The following is a 17,728-nucleotide window of genomic DNA, read 5'->3' on the forward strand; positions in this document are numbered from 1 at the left end:
GTAATAACTAAAATTAAGAATTCAGGCCAGGTGTGGTGGCTCACACCTGTACTCCCAGCACTTTGGGAGACTGAGGCAGGAGGATGGCTTGAGCCCAGGAGTTCAAGACCAGCCTGTGCAACATAGTGAGACCCCATCTCCACACACATACAAAATTAATAAAATAATTCAGTGAGCAGATTTAATCAGGATATCAGATCAGTCACAGAGGGAGCAGGTGAACCAGAAGACAGAAGAAATGGAGAATGTGGCACAAAACACTGCAGAGGGCAGGAAAAAAGATCAAAGAGAACGGTAAGATGGTCCAAGGTATATCAAAGGGAGTCCTCGAAGGAAGGGAGATAGAAAATGGGGTAGAGGGAACATTGGGGATTTTCCACATCTGATCAAACACATTAATGTCCATATTCAAGAAGTCCTCAAATTCCTAGCAATGTCATAATGAAACTACAGACATTCAAAGGCCAGCCAGAGAGAAAAGTCAGATTGCCACAGAGCAAGAGGTAGACTCACAGCTGACCTCCCCCAAGCAGCAACGAAGCCAGACCAGAGGAGCTTCCACAGACAGCCAGGGACCTAGACTCTTCCCCTCTCCTCACATCTCAACACTGACCCTGGAACGGGGGCGTGTTGTGGAAGACTGAGCCATCTAAGAGGTTTGTCCCTAGATCTGGAGACACTAGCATCACCTAACAGGACCGGTTTTAAGTATTGCAAGGAACTAGGCCAGAGTTGGTTTTTGTCCCTCCTGGCCCAGGGTGAGGCTCCTGAGTATAGCTAAGTCAGTCACAGAAGTGCCTTCTTGTCTTCTGCACTACGGTGAGCCAAGGCAGAGAGAGAGCAGGGTGAGGAAGTAGAGCTTGGGAGGAGGAGGCCCAGACACAGGGGGAAGCAGCCTGGACAGCAGCAGACCTAGAACAGACTCCATGCTGCAGTCCACTGGGCTGCCCCCACCCAGGTCCTGCTCTTAGACTTCTGGGAGATTTGTTCCTTCTTATTCCATGCATAGTCTCGAAGCACACCTCATGGTCGTGCAGGCATTTAGGGGATTCATACGCAATGTGGCTGCACATCCTTTATAGCAGATGTGTTAGGGAAGCTAATGATGCCATTACAGAGCATCTGTTTTCCCTGAGGTACTTAATGTTATGCATAGAGTTATGAGCCACTCTGTGGTACAAATAGATATTCTGGTGAACTCTGACAATAGCTATATTACACAAAAGAGAGGGTGCATTTTGTACCTAGTTAATGTCCAACAAAGTGATCATTGATTTAGTTATGATTTTTCCTTTTATTTTTTGAAAAAAAGCCAGGATCTCCTACCTTGGGTATGGATTTAATGTTGATTTTATTTTATTTTATTTTTTTGAGACAGAGTCTCACTCTGTTGCCCAGGCTAGAGTGCCATGGCATCAGCCTAGCTCATAGCAACCTCAAACTCCTTCTAAGCCTTTTACACTTAGAAGAGCCTGCCATAGGCATCAGTTATCCTCCTGCCTCAGCCTACTGAGTAGCTAGGACTACAGGCATGCGCCACCATGCCTGGCTAATTTTTTCTATGTATTTTTAGTTGGCCAATCAATTTCTTTCTATTTTCAGTAGAGACGGGGTCTCACTCTTGCTCAGGCTGGTTTCACACTCCTAACCTTGAGCAACCCGCCTGCCTCAGCCTCCCAGAGTGCTAGGATTACAGGCGTGAGCCACCGTGCCTGGCCCATTGATTTTATTTTTATATTAAAATGAAAAAACTAGGCCGGGCGCGGTGGCTCACGCCTGTAATCCTAGCACTCTGGGAGGCCGAGGCGGGCGGATTGCTCGAGGTCAGGAGTTCGAAACCAGCCTGAGCAAGAGCAAGACCCCGTCTCTACTATAAATAGGAAGAAATTAATTGGCCAAGTAATACATACAGAAAAAATTAGCCGGGCATGGTGGCACATGCCTGTAGTCCCAGCTACTCGGGAGGCTGAGGCAGGAGGATTGCTTGAGCCCAGGAGTTTGAGGTTGCTGTGAGCTAGGCTGACGCCATGGCACTCACTCTAGCCAGAGCAACAGAGTGAGACTCTGTCTCAAAAAAAAAAAAAAAAAGAAAAAAACTATATTTAAAATGTAAAGATCCCTCTAAATAATAATCCAGTAACAGTCAACAACATAATTTTAAAGTAACTTTTATGGGCTGAATTCTGTCCATCAAAAACTCATGTTAAAGTTCTAACCCCCAGTACCTCAAAATGTGACTATATTTGGAGACAATTAAAGAGATAATTAAGATAAAATGAGTTTGTAAGGGTGGGCCCTAATCCTATATGACTGGTATCCTTAAAGGAGATTAGGACACAGACACACACAGACTGAGGGGTGACTGTGTGAAAAGATAGGGAGAAGGTAGCCATCTTCAAGCCAAGGAGAGAGGCCTCAGGAGAAACCAAAACTGCTGATACCTTTATCTTGGACTTCAACCTCCAGAACTGTGAAAAAGTAAATTTCTCTTGTTCATCACCCAGTCTGTGGTATTTGTTATGACAGCTCAAACAAACTAATACAGTAGCTACCTTTAAAATGAGAAGAAAGGCCGGGTGCATTCGCTCACACCTGTAATCCTAGCACTCTGGGAGGCTGAGGCAGGAGTGCTTGAGGTCAGGAGTTCGAGACCCGCAAGAGCAAGACCTCTTCTCTATTTAAAAAAATAAAAATAAAATAAAATGACAAGAAAAATATGACATTGTATTAGTTATTACACAAGTTAATTTTTTCTTTAAAGTTCCATCTTTAATTTGTAGTCAATATTATTAATAAAAAATAAACCAAACTTCCCTATGATATCTATTGCAAATCTATTGTAAATATTTCTCAACAAGGGAAATAGTCATATCTTTTTATTTTGGTTATTGCAGGACAGACATGTGTTTATTTTTCTCATCTTAATTCAGCCTCACAGCTGGGTGCAGTGGCAGCACCTGAAGTCCCAGCTACTTGGGAGGCTGAGGTGAGAGATCACGTGAGCCCAGGAGTTCTAGGCTGTGGTGAGCTATAATCGTGTCACTGCACTCCAGCCTGGGCGACAGAACAAGACCCTGTCTCTATTAAAAAATGTTTTTAGTTAAAAAAAATTAAGTTCAGGCCGGGCGCTGTGGCTCACGCCTGTAATCCTAGCTCTTGGGAGGCCGAGGCGGGCGGATTGCTCAAGGTCAGGAGTTCAAAACCAGCCTGAGCAAGAGCGAGACCCCGTCTCTACTATAAATAGAAAGAAATTAATTGGCCAACTGATATATATATATAAAAAAAAAAATTAGCCGGGCATGGTGGCGCATGCCTGTAGTCCCAACTACTCGGGAGGCTGAGGCAGGAGGATCGCTTGAGCCCAGGAGTTTGAGGTTGCTGTGAGCTAGGCTGACGCCACGGCACTCACTCTAGCCTGGAAAACAAAGCGAGACTCTGTCTCAAAAAAAAAAAAAAAAATTAAGTTCAGCCTTACACTTGTGATAGCCCTCTGCACTTTGCAATGCTGAATACCTGTGGTTATTACAGCCCAGAGCCTAACGTACATGATGCAGCAGACAATTTCATACTTACTTGTCTTTACTGCTCTTTTGAAAAAGTGATATTCAATCTTTTCAGCAAGTTTTTTAAATTACTAAAAATGCCCACATAGTCCCTGAACACAATTTGATGTACATGCTAAGATGCCACCAGGAAGGGCCTTTTACACTTAGAAGAGCCTGCCATAGGCATCAGTTATCTTCTATTCAGACATTGTTGTATGTATACACTGTATGTATACCTCTATTTCCTTCCTTCCTTTTTCTTTCTTTCTTTCTTTCTTTCTTTCTTTCTTTCTTTCTTTCTTTCTTTCTTTCTTTCTTCCTTCCTTCCTTTCTTTTTTTCCTTCTTTCTTTTTCTTTTTTTCTTGACAGGGTCTTGCTCTGTTGCCCAGGCTGGAGTGCAGTGGTGCACTCCCTGAAGCTTTGAACTCCTGATCTCCTGCCTCAGCCTCCTGAGTAGTTAGGACTACAGCCACATGCCAACCATGCTCAGTCAATTTTTCAATTTTTTTTTTTTGTAGAGATGGTGTCTCGCTATGTTGTCCAGGCTGGTCTCAAATTCCTGGCCTCAAGTGATCCTCCCACCTTCACCTCCCCAAATGCTGGGATTATAGGTGTGAGGCACCATGCCTGGCCTATGCCTCTATTTCTTATAAATAATTTATGATTAAATATATTGCTATCCTCCTGAAATCTTTTTGAAAGAATTGATAATTTATTTCCAATTAGTACTTCTAAACACACACACACACACACACACACACACACACACACACACACACACACACACGAACACACATACTCACCCATACCCACTTCCAAACTGGCTGTTGCCTGACATGGGTGGTCAGTGGCTGTCATCCAGACACGCCAGTTTCTTGCCACATGGGCCTCTACTTAAGGGCAACTCACAGGATGGCAGCAGCTTCCTTGGAGTGGGTGAGAGAGCCACAGTCTCTGCTACTTGGTCTCAGAGGTTCTAGCCCATTGCCTCTGTTGTGTTCTTAGAAGCAAGGGCAGTTCACACTCCTGAGAGGGAAGTGTACACAGGTGTGAAACCAGGAGAGGGGATTGGGGGCAGAAATTTCGAGGGGCCCTCTGGTGCTCCTCTGACCCCTGGATTGGGACCACCTGGCTTTCTCCCACCCCAGGATTCCTGGCATCTAGGACACCAATCCTGAGCCCCTGAGCTGGGGAGTCATCCACTTGCAGTGGGAAAGAAATGGGCAGGAATTCAGAGAGCAGGTCACCTGCTTGCCTCACGTGGCAGGGGGGATTTGGAAAGACCCCAAGGGTCCACAAGGTGGGAGAGAAGGAGGAGGCAGTGGGCAGCCAACCTGCAGTTGGTGCTATGTGCCATTACAAGAGGACGGGCTGTCTGGAAGTGCTGACAATGGCTCCTGAGAACAAGCATGGCCCCAAATAATGTCTAATAAATAACAAAGGGCCTGGCAGTATCTGTGGATGGGCAAGCACAGGGGCAGGGTATAGGGTGGTCCCAGTTCTGGAGCATAGGCCCAAGGAAGCCACCTCCACTGTGAGTTGGTGGGCAACAGTCAGACCCACTGTGTGGGGTGGCGGGGATAAATGGCTGAGGACCACCTGTCCACCCATACTTGCATGTGAATACATGTTACTCTTGTGTGTCTTTGTTCCCATGTGTGCAGGGCATGCTGAGAGCTTGCACTAGTCTCCTGGAGCTGCTGCCCTCAATGGAGTGGCTTAAAACAATACAAATTTACTCTCTCACGGTTCTGGGGCTAGAAATGCAAGCTGAAGGTGTCACCAGAGTTGGTTCCTTCTTGAGGCTCTGGGGAGATTCTGTCCCAGGCCCTTCTCCTCACTGCTAGTGGCTCTGGTGACCCTAGGCACTCCTTAGCCCCTAGATATCTCTCTCGAGTGTCTGCCTCTCTCTTTGCATGACCATCTTCTCTATTTCTCTGGGCCTCAAATATCCCTTTTCTTTATCTTAAGAAGGCACCAAACATTGAGTTTAGGGCCTACCCTAAATCCGGGATGACTTATCTCAAGATCTTAAACTTAGTTGCATCTGCAAATACCTTTTCCAAATAAGGCATCTTCCTAGGGACTAGGAGTTAGGACATGGACATATCTTCTGGGGGGGGGCTCTCTTTTACCCACCACAGAGCATGTATCTAGTTATGGGGACAGAGAAAGGGAAGGAAATTCATTGAGATTCTGCTCAAATGTTACCTCTTCCTTAAGAGCCCCTTGGACCCCACCTAAAACACCCTGTCAGCCCACACATCCATTTGACAAACATCTGCTGTGCCAGCTGCTGTCCTCAGCATCACAAGAAGAGCAGGGACAGTGAGCAGACACCCCTGCCCCCCTGGAGCGCTTGGATCCCAACAGAGACACAAAGTGAAGAGAGAAGAGCAAAGTGCATATGCCGGTAGGGTATAGGTGGATGCCAAGGAAGAGGCAAGTCCAGCAGGGGAAGCAGGGATGGGCTGTGATGTCAGATGGGTGACCAGGGCCAGCCTCTCTGAGCAGATGAGTGAGGACTTGCAGGAAGTGGACTCGGAGGCAGAGGGCACAGCCAGGGTGAAGACCCTGCAGTGTAGGGCCTGTGTGCCTGGAGTGGCTCAACTGGAGAGGGTGGGGGAATGAGTTAAAGGTGATGTGGCCACTGCAGGGCCTTTGTGGTTAGGGTGTGGTCCTCGTGCTGAGTGAGCAGGGACCATTGGGGGGTGAACCTCAGGTTCAATGACTCCCTAGGAGGACGGTTATACTCACCGGGACTATTTATTGCAGCAAAGAATACAGATTAAAATTGGTAGAGCAAAGTCTCATGGGAGAGTCCAGGAGAGACCTGGCACCAGCCTCCAGTTGTCCTCTCCAGTGGAGTCATGTGAATAACACTCAGCTCACACAGCAGTGTGTGTGACAGCATGCCTGGGGTACTGCCTACCAGGGAAGACCCAAGCCATGGAGTCCAGGCATTTTATTGGGTAGGTCACATAGGCACTGCTGACCTCCTGGGGGCTGACTTCAGTCTCCGGTCCTCCAGCAGTCACACTGATGCTGAGTGGCCCCAGGCCCTAACAGCTCACATTGTCAGCACAGACTCTGGAGTGGCCCAAGGCCCTGGCGAACATGGATGCTTGAATCAGGCAGCATATTCCAAGAGCTTAGAGGTTGTCTCCAGGAACTGGTCAAGGGCCAGTTTCTCTGGAAGGTGTGGGATTTGAATACCCTCAACTTCCACTGCACAGGGGTTCTAAGCAGGATCACTGGTGCTGGTGGAAGCCGGGAGCATGGGGAGCACTGCTGGTCAGAGAAGAGTGACAGCAGTGGACACAGGGAAGGGTCAGATGCAGCTATACCAAAGGCTAGGACAGAAAGAGGCATCACAGGTTCTCAGAGACTGGCAGGACTGAGCCCACAGAGTGGGGCTGGGAGGAGCAGTTCACCTGGGGTCCAGGTTTTAGATTAGGCAAGCACATTTGTCCCTAGAAAGAGGCAAAGGAGGGGCCAGGAACTGGCAGGTGGGAGAGGGAGGAGACCGTGGGAAGGGAGTGGGCTGGGGGGGTACAAGGGGATCTTAGCTGAAATGCCCGAAGGTGGCCTCCTTGGGGGTGATGTCCCAGGAAGGTGGAAAGATATGGTCGTGTGGGCGTGAAAGGGAAGCACAGAATTGCCGGCCAGTGAGAGATGTGCAGCTAGGGTTAGCTACGAATTAGTCAACCGGGTCAGCCTGCTGTGTACGGACCTCCACCTCCAGCGGCCCTCCCTTGTGTCCCCTGGGGCTGAGGCTGGGGGCATGCTGGCCCGGAGTGCCACTTGGCTTCTGAGGGCCTTCTGCAGCTGGAGCAGGCTGGAGCCTGGGTGGGCCCCCGATGCCCCTGCCCCGGGCCTTCCCCTAGACTCTCAGGGGCGCAACCGCGCGCAAAGTGGGCTGCTCTAGGTCCCGGCTCTATGCCTGGCCCGCCACAGGTCGGGTTCCGAATGTGCGTGGCCAGAGTGGGGAGGGGAAGAGGGGCAGGATCCCGCTCCTAGAACTGGACAGAGGCAGATCCCACACCCGTCCCCCACGCCATGTCTGCGAAGGCTGCAGTGAGCCCAGGGAGGCCCCGACGGACACGGCTCACGGTGGTCCGGTGGCTTTCTCTCCCCAAAGCGTGACCAGCCCCTGCAGGAGCCCGGCGGGCCCAGGAAGAGAGTGGGCGGGACATCGGATGGGAGTGGGCGGGCCTCAGCCTGGAAAGGGCGGAGCCTCTACGCGGGGCGGGGCACTCGTCGGGGCGGGGCGGGGCGCGGCCAGGACTCGGCCGCCAGCCTGGAAGCTCCGCTCCGGCTCCCGACCGCAGAGGCGGCTCGGGAGGGGCGGGCCGGCTCCACCCCGGGTCCCTCTCCCGGCCCGCCTCGCGCTCGCGCTTCCAGGACTGGAGCCGGGGTGGGGGCTCTAAGCGGCTGCGGCTCCGTGCTGGGCGGCTGGGCGGCTGGGCGGCTGGGCGGCTGGGCGGCTGAGCGCCTGGGCGGCTGGGCGGCTGGGGCCAGGGCCAGGGCGGGCCGGGAGCGGCGGCGGGGCCCGGCGGTGGATTTCGCGGAGGGCGGTGGCCTGGGTCTGCCGAGCCATGGCGGCCCCAGAGCCGGCGCCGAGGCGGGGCCGGGAGCGGGAACGGGAGGACGAGAGCGAGGACGAGAGTGACATCCTGGAGGAAAGCCCATGTGGCCGCTGGCAGAAGCGGCGGGAGCAGGTGGGCAGGGGTCGGGGGCAGGGTGACACCGCCCTCCCTGAGGTGGTGGGGCCGGGAAACCACTAGGGGCCATAGGACGCCGGGGAAGCACAGGGGCTGAAAACCTCTCCGCGGCCTCTCTCAGGCGTCTGGCGACTTGGCCAGCTCTTGGACCCCTTTGGCCCGTCGCCCACGCCCTGGTGAGAAACTCCATTCTTGAAGTCACTAGTCTCCTTCCGGGACCACTTCCCCATGCTTCTGGGATCTGCTGCTAAACGTCCTGAAACCTGATCCAAATCCCCTTAGCCTAGCCCCTGGGTAGGCCTCCGCCCCCACCAGCCATCCCCCCCCCCCCAGGACCCCAGGTCACCCACCGGGGGAATCAGGGCCTGTAGCACATGCTCAGGCTGCAGGAAGGGTGTGCACAGGGACTAAGTCCTCACCCTCAACCCTGACACCCCAGGGCACACATAACCCCTCATCCCCCCACTCCCAGGTGAACCAGGGGAATATGCCTGGGGTCCAGAGCACCTTCCTGGCCATGGACACCGAGGAAGGGGTAGAAGTGGTGTGGAATGAGCTCCACTTCGGAGACAGGAAGGCCTTCGCAGCCCATGAGGTGAGGCCCACTGCTCCCTCCTCATCCCATCCCTTTGACCACCCGTTGACTGCCCCCACCCTCCCCAGGAGAAGATCCAGACTATGTTTGAGCAACTGGCCCTAGTGGACCACCCTAACATCGTCAAGTTTCACAAGTACTGGCTGGATGCCTCTGAGGCCCATGCAAGGGTGAGTGGGCAAAGCCACTAGGCATAGTGAAGCTACAAGCTGGGTGGGGCTGCTGTGGGACAGGCAGCTGCTGGAACCTCTGATCCCCTGCTCCCCACCCCCCATAGGTCATATTCATCACAGAGTATGTGTCATCCGGCAGCCTCAAGCAATTTCTCAAAAAGACTAAGAAGAACCACAAGGCCATGAATGCGCGGGTATGGGGAGTAGGCTGGGGCAGCACGGGGGAGAGGACAGGGCTGGGGTGGCTTCAGGGACAGGGGCAGACTTGGATGGGCTGGGTGAGGGCGCAGGATGGGCTCCACAGGCCCAGCTGCCTCTCCCGCGCCCACCCGACGGAGTCGTGCGTCCGCCGCTAGGCCTGGAAGCGCTGGTGTACGCAGATCCTGTCGGCGCTCAGGTGAGAGCCAGGGCTTGCCCTCCCGCCTGTCCCCCAGCCCCCACCTCTCAGTACCCCTGACATGGCTCTGCCTGCTCTCCCCTCTGCACACCTGCAGCTTTCTGCATGCCTGCAGCCCCCCCATCATTCACGGGAACCTGACCAGTGACACCATCTTCATTCAGCACAACGGACTCGTCAAGATCGGCTCCGGTGCTGGCGGGGCGGGGCTGGGCAGGGCAGGGGGAGCAGGGCTGGGGGACAAGCCGGGAGCCGAGGGCAGAGGACGCCCAACGCCCCAGCTTGCTGACTCGGCTCTTTCTCCCCGCCCTGGCCGGCACAGTGTGGTACCGCATCTTCTCTAATGGTGCGTGGGAACCCTGGGTGGATGGGGTCCTGGAAAGGTCCCATCCGCTCAGCCCCATGCTCTTCTATAGCGCTTCCGGATGATCTTCGAAGCCCCATCCGCGCTGAGCGAGAGGAACTGCGGAACTTGCACTTCTTCCCACCAGAATATGGCGGTGAGTCCAGGGGCCCCCTCCACCAGGCCCTGTCCTGCACATCTGTCCTACTCGCCTTTCCTTGCTCTCTCCTTTTCAGAGGTTGCTGATGGGACTGCTGTGGACATCTTCTCCTTTGGCATGTGTGCACTGGAGGTACTGGCTCTGGCCTCCTAGCCCCTTCCCAGCTGAGCTCTACCCTATCTCATTTGTGCCCCTTCCCCATGCCTGATCTGACCCTGCCCCCCAGATGGCTGTGCTGGAGATCCAGTCCAATGGGGACACCCGTGTCACAGAGGAGGCCATTGCTCGTGCCAGGCACTCACTGAGTGACCCCAACATGCAGGTAAGCAGCTTTCCCTGCTCCTCCCAGGCTGGTTCAAGGTGCTCGGGCAGGGCCAGTGAGTGTTGTGGGCTGGCCCTGGGGTGTGTACTGGGCTAGTGCAGCTGAGGGTATGCCAGCTGGAGGAACCCGCAGGGACACATTCCCATCATGAAGGCCCTAAGGGATCAGCACGTTCTAAGGAGGAGACCAGAGAGATACTCCCTGTGTAGGCACGATTACTATGCCCATTTTATAGATAAAGAAACTGAGGCTTACAAGGGTTAAGTACTTTGTCCAGGGCTTTAGTGTAAGTGGTGGAACCAGCATTCCTACTTGGGTCTGCCTAACTCCAAGTCCTTGCCTTTAAACTTCCAGGAGGTGAGGAGAGGCCCCAGCTTGTCAGGGACATGGTAGGCATCAGTGGGGAGTACAGGATGAAAGCTGCATCCACAGCCTCTCTGGTGGGAGGCCAGCAGCTTAACTCTACAGACCCAGGAGACAGGGGTACATGGAAGGGCATGAGAGACAAGGAGGGCACAGATGTGGAGCAGGTGGGGATCCATCAAGGTCAGCTCCGGAGTTGAACCTGAGCTGGGGCAACCAAATGGGGGCAGGCTGTGTATAGGAGGGCTCTCATCTGTGACTTGGGGACAATAGCACTTGCTCTCCACGATTTTTGTGAGGGTTAGGGAAGTAAAGCCGGGGTGCTCAGAGCTCAGGATCTGACTGTCCTCAAGCTCACATGATCAGGTCCTGGCCTGGCCTTCCCCTATGTGTGTCCTGTGGTGTCCCTGAGGAGGGAGGACTATGGGGTAGAAAGGAGCACCTCCATTCACTGCCAGCCTCTCCTCTCCATGCCCAGGAATTCATCCTTTCCTGCCTGGCCCGGGACCCTGCCTGCCGGCCCTCTGCCCACAGCCTCCTCTTCCACCGCGTGCTCTTTGAGGTGCACTCACTGAAGCTCCTGGCAGCCCACTGCTTCATCCAGCACCAGTGTGAGGAGCAGGCCATCCCAGGGGATGGGCTGGGGGGCCAGGGTCCAGATGTGGAAGGGGGCCCTGTAGGATCTGAGACTTGAGCCACCGCCTTGGTGCTTCTGTGGCCACAGACCTCATGCCTGAGAACGTGGTGGAGGAGAAGACCAAGGCCATGGACCTGCATGCAGTCTTGGCAGAGCTTCCCCGGCCCTGCCGGCCCCCACTGCAGTGGCGGTGAGCATCTAGCACCTTGAAGCCTCCCTTCTCAACTCTCCTAGGCCCTCATGTGCCTTCCACCCCATGCCAGGTACTCGGAGGTCTCCTTCTTAGAGCTGGACAAATTCCTGGAGGATGTCAGGTGAGAGCTGGTGCAATGTCGGGACCAGACAGCTGTCAGGTCTGAGCCCCCAGCCACATTCATGTATCCCCAGGAACGGGATCTACCCACTGATGAACTTTGCAGCTGCTCGACCCCTGGGGCTGCCCCGAGTGCTGGCCCCACCCCCTGAGGAGGCCCAGAAGACTAAGACCCCGACACCAGAACCCTTTGACTCTGAGACCAGAAAGGCAAGTCCCACTCCTGCTGCTCTGTGCCATCCCTCAGACCTCCCACCAGCCAGAGAGTGGGTACCCTTCTCTCGGTGCCCAAGTGCTCCTAGCCCAGCTCTCTGCCAGGCTGACTCCATGTAGAGTTGTGGAGGTCATAGGACAAGCTGGGACACTTCCCTTTCCAGAAGCCCCTTGCCCCCTGCAGACCCTCCCTACCACTCCTGCTGCCCCCATCCCCCTGTGCCCCATGCAGCCTTCTTCCGGAGGCTCCTCCAGTCCCATCCATCAGCTTGCTGTTCCCTTGATAGTGGTGTCTTGGTGTTTCCCTTGACTTCTCCCAGCAGGGGCTTCTCTCAGTCAGCCTTGCTACTCCCTCTCCCTTTTCCTGTCCATACTCACCGTGCTCCAGAGGGCCTGGCTTTGGCCCTGGGTATGTCCCCCTGGCCACTGCCCTGATCTGGGCCACCCCTATTCTTCACCTGGATGCTGCACCAGCCCCTGGCCTGATCTTCCACAGTACAACCAGAATCCTGTCCTAATAGTCAAAACTGCCTGGCTCCTGGCTGTCTGCAGAGATGGTGGGAGCCCTTGGCCTGGTCCCACTGGAGCACCCCCCCCCTTTGGTGCTGTCACACCTGCCTGACCTCCCCTCCCTTGCTTCCCACAGTCCCCTCTTTGTTCAGGTATCCTCTCCACCTGTGAAAGCTCCTGTTCATCTTTCAGTACCCAGCCCCGCAACCCCAATGTCTACTCTTCTCAAAGTTTTCCTTAACTTGCCAGGCCACTAGCAGTGAGATGTGCTTTCTGGGCTCCTCCCAGAGATGTTTCCCATGTCAATCTCTGCTGTCCCTGTGGGCCCCTCTGAGGCAGCATCTGCTCAGTCACTGAGCTCCAGCCTTTGTGGGTGACTCCTGCAGGTGGTCCAGATGCAGTGCAACCTGGAGAGAACCGAGGACAAGGCTCGCTGGCATGTGAGCTGGGCCCTGGGCTGTGGCAGAAAGACATGGGGGGCGCGGGGGGGGCGGGGACTCCTGGCACCGCCTCCACTGACTCCGCCCTGCCTCCCCCAGCTCACTCTGCTTCTGGTGCTGGAGGACCGGCTGCACAGGCAGCTGACCTATGACCTGCTTCCAAGTAGGCCACAGAGGCCCCGGGCGGTGGGTGGCAACCTGGGGCGGCGGGCATAGCGGCGGCCTCACTCACGCGTCGCCCCTGCGTCGCCCCCGCGCTGTTGCTGTTGCCGCAGCCGACAGTGCCCAGGACCTCGCCGCGGAGCTCGTGCACTACGGCTTTGTCCATGAGGTGCGCAGGTGGGCGCGGCCGGGCAACAGGGTGCGTGGGGTGCGCCGAGCCCCTCGGTCCCCCCATGCCTCCCTCCCTGCCTGCAGGACGACCGGACGAAGCTGGCGGCCTTCCTGGAGAGCACTCTCCTCAAGTACCGCGGTGCCCAGCCCTGACCCGCGCCCCAGCTGGGGCCTCCACATGGAGAAGAGCCCAGACTTGCAGAGCTGAGTCCACCTGTGTGCCCCGGAGCTAGTGAGGACCAAGTGGGGCTGAAGCTGCCTCCCAGGCGCCTGGGGGTGGGGTTCACTCCTGGGGAGGGGAGGGTGCTGTGAGGGAGTGCATAGGCCCTGCATGTCCTTAGGGTCAGGGCTGCCCTGCCCACCCTGGCTTCCACAAGGCAGCCCTGTCCCATGTCCTGCATCCTCCTGACCATGAGCCCCTGCCCCACTACCCTACCACCCACCAGCACCTCTGAATCCTCAGCACTGGGACGCTGCCCTGCAGGGAGCCCCACTACCCACCTTGCCCACCTCATGGGTGGGGTGGGGTCAGCCCTGGACATAGCTCTGCTCAAGAATTGCTCCATCCTGTTGGGAGAGTGGCCATTCCTGGTTGGCACCATGGACCCACACAAGGAGCCTGGATCTCAAGATAGTGGTGGAGCACCTACAGGTGTCAGCCATGGCGCTGGGCGCTGGGCAGGGCCGTGATGTGATGAGAGAAACAGACGGTAGAAAGCCCTGGAGCCGAGGCTGTTGTCAGCAAAGCCTCTGTTCTTGCACAGACCAATCCTGGACCCCCTCTCTGGCCCTCCACCCACTCTGAGACCAGCCCTCTGCAGACTCTGCTCTGCTCACCCCTGCAGCTCCCTCAGTAGCCAGTTTCTCTCCTGTACACCCTGGCCTGGAGGGGTCAACAACCAGGCATCCTCCCTGCTCCTCAAACTCACACCCCTCCGTGTTACCTCCTGCACCTCCTCCCTGGGCAGCTGCTCCTTGGGCCCTGAGGATGTCACTACTGGTCCCTGTCTGTCTCCCTCCCAACTTGCGTCTCAGTCTTAGAGGTTCCAGTGTCTTCCTGGATTCTGCGCCCCCACCTCTCTGACCCCTTAGTTCTTGGACTGCCTCTTCCAATTTTAAACTGTATGTATAAATTTAGTGCATTCAGATTTCTTTTTAAGCATTTCAAATGTCAAACTAGAAAGGTTCACCACTGTATTAGTTCTATATTGCTGCTGTAAAATTTAACACAAATTTAGTGGCTTAAAATGACACAGACTTACTATTAATTCTGTAGGTTGGAAGTCTTGATGGGGTCTCCCTAGACTAAAATCAAGGTGAGCAGGCTGCAGTCCTTTCTGGAGGTTCTAGTAGGAACCCTTTTCCTGCTTAGCTAGGCTGTGGGCAGCACTGGCTTCCATGCAGCAGTGGAGCTGACCCCCCATTCCTTGCTGGCTGTCTTCTGAGGGCCATTCCCCATTTTAGAGGCTGCCCACATCCCCTGGCTCTTGGCCCCTTATTCCATCTTCAAAGCTAGCAACAGCAAGTTGAGTTTTTGTCTCTGGCTCTCTGTAGCAGGAAAGGTTCTCCTTAAGGACTCATGAGATCAGCTTGGGGCCTACCCAGATAGTATAGGCTAATTTCCCCCTCCCAAGGTTTTTAATATTAATCACATATGCAAAATACCTTTTGCCATGTAAACTAACATTCATTGGTTCCCTGGGGATTAAAGGAGTGGACATCTTTTGCGGAGGAAGGATGGCATCCTGCCTACAACACCACCCTAACCAAAAGCCAAAAACTAAAACAAAATTTACCAAAGCATATTAAATAAATGTACAAATATGGGGAATCTCAAGTTATCTTAAACATTTCAATACTATTTGTAGAATTATTCAAATTATCATACCTTTGAACTTAAAATTACCAATCTAAAATAATTTACACATTCTAGATGGAAAACCTGATGCTAAGCTGTCTAATTTTGCATGGTCTTAAACAGTTTGGTAAATTCATAACATTATACCAGTGATTAAACTGAACTTAAAAGCATCAGTACTTCATTTCTCACTTTTATGGCACAAAAAAAAAAAAAAAAAAAAAGCATCAGTACTACCATTGCTACACTTAATCATAACTATGTTGAGTTTGTCATTTTAAGTTTTATCTTTTCAGAGTTTTATCCATATTGTTTTGAAAGTGGAATGGTTTATTTGAGGCTAATAATAAATAAAAAATGTAGTCTCCTACTCTGATCCTCCCTATATTCAACTCTCTTAGCTGTTTCTTCAGACATTTGAAGTACATGTTTCTCAAAATCACATGTGTATTTTTAGTCCAGTTTATGAGTTTTTCTATATTAGGCGACCCAAGCTGGCATCCTCTGGGGGTGGGGTCACCTGCCTCGATCCTCTGAGCCAACATCGATAGTCCCAACTGTGATGGATATCACAGCTGCCTGGGTATTATTACAGTTTCATCACCACAGGTCTCAGGAGGGAACAAAGTGTCCTAGGATATTTTCTTTCTTGCACAATTTTTTGTTTTTCCTGGAGTTAATAATTGCCTTTTTTTTTTTTTGGTTTGCTTAGTTTTCTATATGTGTCTGTTATTAATTCATTGTTAGATGTCACTGCAAAAGTGCCAGTTTCCTCTCAATATTTAGGACACATCACAATTGAATGCTCAGTTTCTTCTTTTCCTGAAGCCCCTAACATGAGATTCCTTTGCCCCAAGCTGTTTGTTCTTGTACTTGTGACCCAGATGTCAGCCTGGGTCACTCCTTCCCCAGAGTCCTGGAGCACCTCCTTTCTTTTGTCTCTGAGTCTCATGCTTTCCTCTTCCTTCATCTGCCCATTTGAGGAGGAACATCCTCCAAGTTTCCTGAGAGAGGATGCATGGGAAGTTACGGAACCTTTGTCTGTCCTTATTCTAATCTCACCTGTGCTTGAAAGTGTAACTAGGTACACAAAGCTTGGCTTGGTTGGAAATCATTTCTCACCAGGATTTTGAGGGTATCACATAATTTTCTTCTAGTCCCAAGAACTCTCATGTCTTTTTGAATTCTGACTCATTGTCTATGATCTCTCTTAAGTTTTTCTTTGCCCCATTGTATTGGAAATTCTCAATGACATGTCTTGATGTACAATTTCTTTTTCATCCATTGTCCAGAAACCTGACCCTTCAGTTCTAGGAAATTCTCTTGAATTATTTCCTTGGTGATTTCTCCCCTTTTCTTATTTTCTGGACAATTTATTTAGATGTTGTACTTATCCTTTGAGAGGAGCAATGATGTGCTGGTTAGCAAGGCTCTGGAGCCTTTCTGCTGTTCCCCTGCTGTGTGGCGTTGCACATCTTCATCTGTAAAAATGGGGATTAAACAGTAGCCACTGCATAGCATAGGGTTGTTGGAAGGATTGCTTAATGAATGTGTGTGAAGTAACAGTGCCTGCCATTACACATCATTATCAAGAGGAAGTAGCCAGCAGAGGGTGGTGCTTATGACTCCTCTGATGGCAGCTACAGTAAGACAGCCCACCCCTCCCATCCATCCCCTTTTATGGTGAGGCCTCAGGTGTGCCAGGCCAGTTTCGAGCACTGGAGAGTACTGACTTGTGTGATAATTATTACATTTTCTATTTTTTAGCTATCTGATTTTGTTGTTATATATTCTGTAAGATTTCGATTATTTTTCAAGACTATTGAATGGTTCATTTTCCTCTCATATTTTTCATTTCTTTTTTTTGTTGTTGTTGTTCTTGCTGTGTATTTTTTTTTATTTCGGCATATTACATATTTTTCATTTCTAAGAGCTCTTTCTCATTTCCTGAATGTTCTTTCTCTATAGCCTCCTGTTCTTGTTTGTTGGATGCAACACCTCTAATATAGCTAAGGATATCATTTAGCTCCTCCCCCCCCTTCTGCTTCCTTTATTGTCTCTGTTCCTTTGAGTCCCTTAATTTTTATTGAGACAGGTTTTTCTCTGTCACCTGGGCAAGTGCAATGGCACAATCACAGCTTACTGCAACCTCCAACTCCTGGGCTCAAGCCATTCTCCTGCCTCAACTTCCTGAGTAGCTGGCATTACAGGTGTGTCCCACCACACCTGGCTAATTTTTCTTTTTCTTTTTTTCCGTTTATTTTTTTTTAAATAGAGACGAGTTCTCACTCTCTCAGGCTGGTCTCGACCTCCTGAGTTAAAACAATCCTCTCACCTTAGCCTCCCAGAGTGCTAGGATTACAGGTGTGAGCCACCGCACCTGGCTGAATTTTTCTATTTTTTGTAGAGATGGGGTCTTGCTCTCGCTCTGGATGGTCTCAAACTTCTCTCCCCAAGCAATCTTCCTGCCTCAGCCTCCCCAAAAGTACTAGGATTACAGGTGTGAGCCACTGTGCCCAGCTTCTGAGTCCCTTTTCTTCTTCCTCAGTTGTCTGGTGATCCTGGGCCATCCAGTTGCATCTACGAGTGAGATGGTCTTAGGGCCTGGGGCTTATGGCCTGGTGAGCTTTGAGGCCAGGCTACTCTAATAGGCACCCCTACCCCCACCCCCAGCTGCAAGTCTTTTGAGTTGCTAGCTGCTGCAGAAGGCCTCCTCTCTGAGGAACTGGGTGACACCTGTGGGAGGCCAGACTCAGCCAGTGACAGAGGTGGGAGAAGCAGTCAGGATCTCACCTACTCTTC

The 17,728-nt window shown here is 52.4% G+C and overlaps 1 protein-coding gene across 2 annotated transcripts; it reads left to right on the plus strand.

Annotated features, from left to right (window-relative positions):
• Positions 1–7,843: 7,843 nt before the first annotated feature.
• On the plus strand, positions 7,844–15,302 carry NRBP2 (nuclear receptor binding protein 2). 2 transcript variants are annotated; one of them, XM_012760303.3, is made up of 18 exons: positions 7,845–8,266; positions 8,742–8,864; positions 8,933–9,034; positions 9,142–9,231; positions 9,394–9,434; positions 9,532–9,626; positions 9,757–9,780; positions 9,851–9,934; positions 10,014–10,069; positions 10,164–10,259; positions 11,101–11,233; positions 11,347–11,449; positions 11,523–11,573; positions 11,647–11,782; positions 12,682–12,735; positions 12,835–12,898; positions 13,011–13,066; positions 13,153–15,302. In XM_012760303.3, the coding sequence occupies exons 1-18, from the start codon at positions 8,144–8,146 to the stop codon at positions 13,219–13,221; spliced, it is 1,500 nt and encodes a 499-aa protein (XP_012615757.1). In that variant the 5' UTR covers positions 7,845–8,143; the 3' UTR covers positions 13,222–15,302. The 2 variants fall into 2 exon arrangements, with proteins under 2 accessions (XP_012615755.1, XP_012615757.1); XM_012760301.2 differs by lacking the exon at positions 13,011–13,066 and having other exon boundaries at positions 7,844–8,266.
• The last annotated feature ends 2,426 nt before the right edge of the window (positions 15,303–17,728 follow it).

This window comes from Microcebus murinus, chromosome 7 (assembly GCF_040939455.1).
Source record: "Microcebus murinus isolate Inina chromosome 7, M.murinus_Inina_mat1.0, whole genome shotgun sequence".
In the NCBI taxonomy this organism is placed as follows: Eukaryota; Metazoa; Chordata; class Mammalia; order Primates; family Cheirogaleidae; genus Microcebus; species Microcebus murinus.

Coding starts and splice junctions, on each gene's coding strand:
- NRBP2 (XM_012760301.2), top strand. CDS start 8,144: ATGGCGGCCCCAGAGCCGGCGCCGAGGCGGGGCCGGGAGCGGGAACGG. Junction 9,232..9,393: donor ACAAGGCCATGAATGCGCGG/GTATGGGGAGTA, acceptor GTCCGCCGCTAG/GCCTGGAAGCGCTGGTGTAC. Junction 9,435..9,531: donor CAGATCCTGTCGGCGCTCAG/GTGAGAGCCAGG, acceptor GCACACCTGCAG/CTTTCTGCATGCCTGCAGCC.